This window comes from Lygodium microphyllum, chromosome 13 (assembly GCF_053477565.2).
Source record: "Lygodium microphyllum isolate KBCC chromosome 13, Lygodium_microphyllum_v1.1.10, whole genome shotgun sequence".
Taxonomy (NCBI): Eukaryota; Viridiplantae; Streptophyta; class Polypodiopsida; order Schizaeales; family Lygodiaceae; genus Lygodium; species Lygodium microphyllum.
In genome coordinates this window covers 147207586-147215775 of record NC_141147.1, presented here as the reverse complement: position 1 = coordinate 147215775, position 8190 = coordinate 147207586, and the positions used below count along the sequence as shown (strand labels likewise).

At 40.8% G+C, this 8190-nt stretch overlaps 1 protein-coding gene across 1 annotated transcript; it reads left to right on the top strand.

Annotated features, from left to right (window-relative positions):
• Positions 1–5905: 5905 nt before the first annotated feature.
• Positions 5906–6684, top strand: LOC148027324 (uncharacterized). The gene is made up of 2 exons (XM_087690413.1): positions 5906–6254; positions 6398–6684. The coding sequence occupies exons 1-2, from the start codon at positions 5906–5908 to the stop codon at positions 6682–6684; spliced, it is 636 nt and encodes a 211-aa protein (XP_087546539.1).
• Positions 6685–8190: the final 1506 nt, after the last annotated feature.

Below are 8190 nucleotides of genomic sequence, written 5' to 3'. Positions count from 1 at the left end.
GTTGGTTTAATCGTATTATTTTTCTAACAATTGTGAATGCTTCAGTTGATGTGTAGAGCGAGCAGCGGTGGCATTGGAAAGCATTGGAGGATAGCGTGTATTCAAGTTATCGTCAATTTTTTATGGGCGTGTATCTTAGGCATGGCACCTATATTTTGTCGCGCTTATTTATCAAAGCACTTGATATTTATTTATTATTTTTGTATATGCATAGATGCACGATTTAAATACTTGTATTGGACATTGTAACTGGGTACGCCTGACTTCTTGGGCACCCGCCCATTAGCTTTATTTCTTTTTGGCACAAAAGCAAACTCAAAAGCTAAAGCGTGCTATTTTGTAATTTGGGCTATTATTTGAGCTTGAAGATGATTAATACATAAAATACATGCTTTGTGGAGCGCTCACACAAGGCGTGGGGGGAGATTGCACCCAATTGGTCTCTTGTTCATGTCGTGCAAGCTTTCTTCATTGGTTTTTGTGTAAAAAGTAGAGTTCTTTTGTTCTTGGGACCTTCTGATGCTCACTACGCGCGCATACGGCGACTGATCTGTGCATCAGCTCCTGGGAAGAACTATATGACTTGCCAAAGTGGACAATGAAGTATTTGAAGAGCAACTGAGTGTAGCTGGCAATGGCATGGGAGTGTTTGACGGGGAAACCTGATGATTTTGGGGGAAGGAGGAGCCCTAAGTAGGCTTAGACTAGTGGTCCGAGACATGCACACAGAGAGACAGCCCTTCTCTTTCTTCTTCTTTTGGGCATTGCTGCCTTCCTTCCCATTTTGGAATCCCCTTAGAGTAGGGGGCACAACATTACTTGAGTACATGTGTCTCACACTCGACGGTCCACCTCTCACCTAGAAACAAGGATTCTTTGCTTCTCAGCTCTGCTGTTGCTGATATGCAGAGAATTTAATGGCTACTTACAAGGTCCCTGTGTGTTGCCATGGTGCTTCTAGCAAGAATTTGTTAGCATGACCAGACAATTTTAGCTCCTAGACTCCCAGGATGCAACCGAAGGCGGTGCTTGTTAACTCCCATTGTTGGCCGACTCATGGAGAGCCGAGAATCCTCGACCTTCACTCAGGCCGGTATTCTATCATACCCCAGTTCTTTTAGTGCAATCTTGCAGAGGGGCATGGCTACACTATCTAGAAGCTTGGCTTCTCCATCCTCTCCTCCAGGACTTCGTTCCCCTTCTCCCATGCGGCCAATTGCTGCTGCTCTGCTGCCGCAGGCGAATCCCTCTTTTCCTTTCCTGTGTTTCTTATTTTACTCCTCTTGACATTTTGTTGTCTGTTGGCTTCCTTATCGCTACTCTTCTTCTTCTTTGTCTTCTGGCTCGACATTTGTTGCAGGTGCAATTCATATTTGCATGTCTCTCTTAAAGTAACAATAGGCAGCAATGCAATACGGTAGGGCCTTCTTCAAACTTCTACTCTTTCTACTCAGAATTTTCTTTTTGATTCTGAATGCTTCTTCTTCTTCAGCAGTAGACATGGCCAGAAGGAAGGAGGATCTTCCATATTGAGGATGCCATGAGCTTGATGGCACATACTTGATCTTGTGCTACTATGGTTGCTTCTCTTTCCTTATTCTCCTTCAATGCCTTCACAAGCCCTCCTTCTCTCTCTCTTTCTCTCTACCACTATCATTTCTTCTTCTCCTTCACATTCCAACTCAGATTTAAGATCAACTTGTTTCCCCAGTTGCGCACCAAAATGACAGCAACCCTCCCACGGCAGAAAATGAACATGAAACCAAGGTAGAAGTGTGCAAAATCTATGCACATGGCTGAGCCATTAATGTCAAAACTGAAAAGAGACCATAAATCTTCCAGTTAATAATGAACCGATTCGTTATCTTCATCATCTTCATCCATAGCTTCAGCCATTATACAAGAACAAAAGGGAAAATAGGAATTTCTGCACAAAAGACAGAGGAGAGAGGAGAGAGAACAAATTTTTGCACCACCAAAAAGGGAATATGCAATTGGACAAGAGAGGGAAGGGAAAGAGGCACATAACCACTCGTGCACTCCACCCCACCTCTTCCCCAAAAGGCACACCCCTTCGTATTTTTATTATTTCTTTGAAACTTTGATACATTTGATATTATAAGGCCTTTGGCCTTTAATTTTGAGTATTCCTACCCTTCACAAATGCATGCATGTAACACTTTTGTGTATACCATTTATTTATGATAGATGTGGATGTGGATGTAACCCCCTCATATCTCTCTCTTTTTTGTGATTTTGTAACAATGTAGTATTATTCTCTTGACAAAAAATAAAAATATGATGCATGCTTGGATTCTTTTGTGCCTTATTTTCATGCTTCTTTGGGTGTCCTTAGGGTAAAAACCCTAGTTTGTTATTACATGGGCGCCCAATTAACCCAAACATTCCGTGAATGTGGGTAGGACCTTTGGGTCTGAAGGTCTCGATTTGGCGTCCAAATGCGATACTAGGTAGAATTTCTAATGTGCTGAGCCCTAGTTAGCACTTGAGGTGTTCATCGTATCGACTAGTTATGCTTCTACAAATCCCTAGAGGGTTATGACATAAGAAGTGATTTAGCTAAATTAGTCTACTTGTCTTGCGACAAGGAACGATGCTAAGCTTGTTCTAAAGTTGTAAATAATTGCAACATGTGATTCATTACTTTTAGGCAGCTAAAAGGCTTTGCAATAACTATTTCTTTTCTTGCTAAAGTCATGACAAATGACAATTTGGAGAATAACTTGTATAAAACCTATAAGGATTTACATCAAGGAAATATTCCTACAACCTTTCGTTTAAAGCAATTGAATTTCATGCTTTGATAAGCCATGCAACCTTTTCTAAATGCAACTTCAATGAATGAAGTTTTGTCAGAGGGAGAACCAGGGAGAGAGAAAGAGGAGAGAGAAGACTGCAGAGGAGAGAGAAAGATTGCAGGAAGAGAGAGAATAAGAGTGACGAGGAGAGAGAAAGACTAGATTTAGAGAGAGAAAGATAAGAAAGAAGGGGAAGCTGTGAGCAAGAAGGGAGAGAAAGACTGTAATTGTATTAATGTGTCAAAAAGATATGTAAAATTACATGTCCTCTCCTTTTATACCAATGTCAGTGTGACATGGCATAATATCAATGTTATTTACACTAATTCCTTATTCTCAGTTTCTTAAAATCCATCCCTTCCCAAAAGTTTTTGTCCTCAAAAACAAACCTGAAAGACTAGAAAAGGATAGATGAAACAGAGTACTACTCTGATACAAGGGCTTCAAAAACAGGAAAAACACTAGTTTTTACTAAGTAGTAGAGAGGATCATAAGTGGGAAAAGTGAATAGGCCATATGAACATCCATTTTGAAATGATAAAACTGAAAACTGAACCATCATAAATCCCAGAAAGGACACCTGCAAGAAATAGACAACTTGTTGTCTACTACAGAACCTGCTGTAGTAAAATGGAGATATCTTGTGATGGGCATATCCAAATCAAGTGTGCTATGAGTCAAAAGAAAACTCATTAGACATACTTGCAACCCATATAGATATCCTTCTTTTGTAATCAAACCAGAATTGAAGCTGAACCAAAATAGTAAACTGTCCAGAAACTGTCTACAATAGAACCAGAGATAAATGGACTAATTTTCAACCAAATAAGCCTCTTAAAGATGAAAATTCTGAACCCCAATATGGACGTTGGCCTAATGAAGGTGCAAAATCCTGCTCAAAACCTCCTGGATCAAAAGGTACTCCGTCATAATGATTGTCCAAGAGAATAGAATGCCTCTCAACCACAAACTCCAATCCACCCGAATCAAATGGATACGATGAAATATCCCCATAATCAAATCCATGATCACATCCATAATCCCTTGGATCATAGGGAAGCACAATGCCATCTTCATATTCATGTATGCCCAAATCGTGTATTATATCATCATCAGACATGTGCCAGTCATCATAACCATGATCAAGATACTCATTATCAAATGCGTTCAATGGCTGTTGTAAACCTTGATTAAGTGTAAACTGATGCTCAAGAATATCATCATGAGGTTTCTCTAAGAGTCTAAAACCTTCAACATGACCATCTACATATGCAAGTGTTTCATGTGATTCATCAATGAAGATACCATCAGCTTGTACATCTTGCTCATCTGCAAGTGCCTCATGTAATTCATCAATGAAGATACCATCAGCTGTACATCTTGCTCTTCATTGTTCCCTTCTTGTACATCTTCTTGGGCTCGTACATCTTCTTGGTCTTCTTCTTGCTCATCCTCTTGTTGATCATGTTGTTCATTATCCAAATCTTGTTGTTGAAGAGATGGATGCTCATAAGCATAAGCATGTTGACCATAATAACCATTCTGCTGCCAAGGTTCAATGGAATGATACTCTGCATTATGATATGGTACATCATATTTATAAGCATTAACATGCTGTCCAGATGTACTTGCATACTGCTCATATTCATTTGCATGTTGTTGCTATTCATATTCATAAGATGCATGTAGATCATAGTGTGTACCATCAGCATATACATGTTTTCCATAAGCATAAGCATTTGATTCAAGTGTACCATCAGCATATAGATGTTGGCCATAAGCATAAGCATTTGATCCAAGTCTTGTTATTTTTTCCATAACCGCCTTTATAAGAGCAATACACTGATCAGTCAAAACTCCAAGTTTGTCAATTCTAGCTTGTGTTTGAAGCCAATCTTGTCCAAGTTTGTCAATATTAGCCTGTGTTTGAAGCCAACCTTTTTCACTAGAGCTGGAGCTATTGATCTCAGCTACCATTGCAGTCAAGTTGAAGAGATATGTTGTTCCTTGAAAAATATAAGTCCAAATAAGGTGTATGATAGCTTGACTCAAAGGTTAGGATGTCTAGTATCAAGTAGAAATCCTGGTTTGAATTTAGGAGTAGCAATACTCCTCTCTGTTTAAGAATTTCCAGAATTGTCCACAGTGAACTGCTAGTGAACTGCCGATACTAAATAGGCTCTAGCTTGAGAAATATATGTCCAAATGAGACGTTTGATGGCTCCACTCAAAGCTTATGATATCTAGTATCAATTCCAGTTGTTCCTTTGTCGTTAGAATGATGCTAATAATTTCTGTAGCAACTTTTCCAAATCTGTCCCTATTTGGACTGCACCCTGTTTTGGCCCTGTTCCAAGTGTTTCGAGTACTTCTTATCCAATTTGAGTCAATACCCAATTCCTATACACTCAAATGAGTAGGAGAGAGCATTCCACGAATATGGCAATACAAGATTGCATCCCCAAAGCATCATACCCTTGAGAATGCTCCATCGGTCTTCCATAGGCAATAGATTGATGGCGAGGAGTCAAGTGGCACAAGATTCTTCAAATAGATCATTGCTGAGCCTTCAAGAAATGGTTCAATCTCTTCAATGTTGGGGAAGAACCTTCAAATATTGTCGGTCACTGATGCTAAGAACATTCAGGAAGTGTTGAAGAGAAAAAACCCCATGAAATTCTTCAAAATTTTTGAATAATTTTAGTGCTGTCCAAAATTGTCAATCCTAGAGTTCCAGATATCATTGATGATGCTAATGCAATGTATGAATCTGGATCTCCAGTGAGCCAGGAGACAATCAAATCTTCTCTAAAGCATGGGAAACTCCCATTGGTTGCATTGTCGATGGATGACAATCGAGCTATTGATGCGATATGAAGCCTTGCGTCTCCCAGATAACAGATAGTGTTAACTGTCTTATTGCATTCACAACTAGCATATTTAATCAGGATGTTAGTTTGAATGCAATTGCATTTTTACGATTCAGAAGGTTAACTAGGTAAGAGGCAAATACTGAATGTGTAAGAGAGAAGATTAATCAGGAGAAAGGCATTACAGCCTCCTGAGCAGTGACAAGAATCATGTTCATGGCTGCAGATTTGCAACAAAATTTGGTTTCTTATGTTGTTGTTGCTAATGGCAACACAATCATGGCAGAGTATGCAGATGGAGACCCCGAATCATCATGCATAGCTTTAAAATGCTTGCAACATTTGCCTCCCCTGCATAGTAGGTTTAGCTATACAACTTGTAACCGCATGTTTATCTGCCTGATTGAAGGCCTCTTCATCTATTGTGCAATTGTTGATGAGGCTCTTAGAAAGACCAAAGCATTCATGTTCTTGGAGCATGTCAGGGATGCATTCAAGGTGCTTCTGCAGCAACAAGGCTCTGACAGAGTGAACCCTCTCTTACATGGCATATGCACCTTGTTTGGTGAACCAAAAGGCTGCTAAAGCTTTAGCTTGTCCTGCTGAGAAGCTTTCTATCATCCATCCGACAAAATTTTGGCAGTCTCTACAGCAGTATGGGAATGAATTGGTGGTTCAGGGCTGAACCACTGAAGCATGAACCTTCAGGTTCTGGTTTAATGCATGTACCTAAAGCTTTCAATAGAGTTGTCTGGGGTCCGCTCAATAAGACTATCATAAGTGTTGGTGAGGATGCAGCTATTCACGTGTGGGATGCACAGTCTGGCAAGCAAGCAGAGCATCCTGTAAATGCGGTTGCCATATCTCCACTTCTTGATCATGTTGTTATTGGTGGGGGTCAAGAGGCCTCACAGGTTACTACTAGTGACCGCAGAAGCAGGCGGAATCAGACGAAGTGCCTGTGGCTCCAAAATGCCCCTGAAGAAGCGCTTTGATGCTGCCGAATGCCTAGTGGAGTCAGCTCGAATACCTCTTCTTCGCAATGTGGTGCCAGAAATTGTGTCAAGAACCATGGTGCTTCTTCTTCAAACTCCCCTTCAATAAAGGATGAATGTGAGTCTGGCAGGTCTCAAGATTCTAGCAATTGTGCATTCCTGCTTCTTCTTCAAACTCCCCACTACTCAAGTTCCTCCTCCAGCTTTTCAAGAGCCTAGGACGTCAACTGCTATAGCAGTTGCTCCACCTGTATCTAGCAAGAAATTGCAGTAGACAACCCTCTGCAATCTCGATCGATCATCCAAGGGACTGTCCACCACAGATCCATGCAGGATTGGCACAGCAAACGATGCAAGAACAGAACCAATTCCTTCGCATTAGGCACGATTGAGCGACACACACTTGGCCTCTAGAAAAGCTAATGAAACAGCTCAAAGAAGATATCAGGCTGCAGAATGGCTGCACACAATGGTCGGTCCTTTGGACCTAGCATTGGAACCTAAAGAGAAGGAGCTACGATGAATTGTGATGTTTCTGCGTCTCTCTTATTCCGAATTCCCCCTCTCCTGTTCGTTGTACCGGTTCCAGAATGGCTTTTCCTGCCTGAAAGCAGCACCCTCCTTTCATCCCTTTCGCTCCCGCTGCTACATGCTTGTGATTTCATCTGCGGTTCCTGTGAGGAAGTGGGCAAATCTTGGACTTCTTTGAACTCCTGATCCAGTGTGCCAGCTGGAGGTGGAGTAACTGAACGTACTAGGTCTGGAAATGCTTACTGTTCTTGGCCAAGATGGAACCTGAAACTGTGGATCTGGTCTCCAGGATTGTTGCAATACTCTCCAACTATTCAAGTATGCCAATGTTTATCAATGTACTGCAACTCCATGCAAAGCATTTGGCTTCTTCCATTTTTGCCTCTAGCTTTGAAAAATCTTCACTGCTACCCGCTATCTTTAGGGTTTCAAAAGACAAAATACTTGTGAAGAGAGGTTGTTGAAAACGCCATAGATGCTGGAAGGAATCCTTGAAGAAGGAGAAAAATTAGAAAAGTTTGCTCTCTAAAGCCTCTTCAAAGCCTTCAATAATGGTGCTCCACTTGTTAAGAATGAAGAGTAAAGAAAGTTTCCAGCATGAAATGCCTATAAAAACCTCATGGTGGCTGAAAGCTAGGAGAAGATCTCTGCTGCAACTCCATGAAAGCTTGGCAAAAGCTTGGAGAAAGAGGAAAGGAAGACCTCTTTTGAAAAGTAACCACAATTGAACCCCCAAACTAAGCCCGGTTAACCATCCTTTACCCTAGTTACCTTCAATTTTGCATAAAAAATGATGACATCCAGCCATTTAAGCCTTTATCCGCCATATCTGACCTTGGATATCTCCAGATGTAGTCTGTTACTAACTGTAGATGTCCTGCAACACTCCACTAGTCACTTTCTTGTACCATTTTTGTCTGAAATTGATTTTGAAATAGGAAAAATGGGACTGAAAATGGAAGAAAATAATGGATC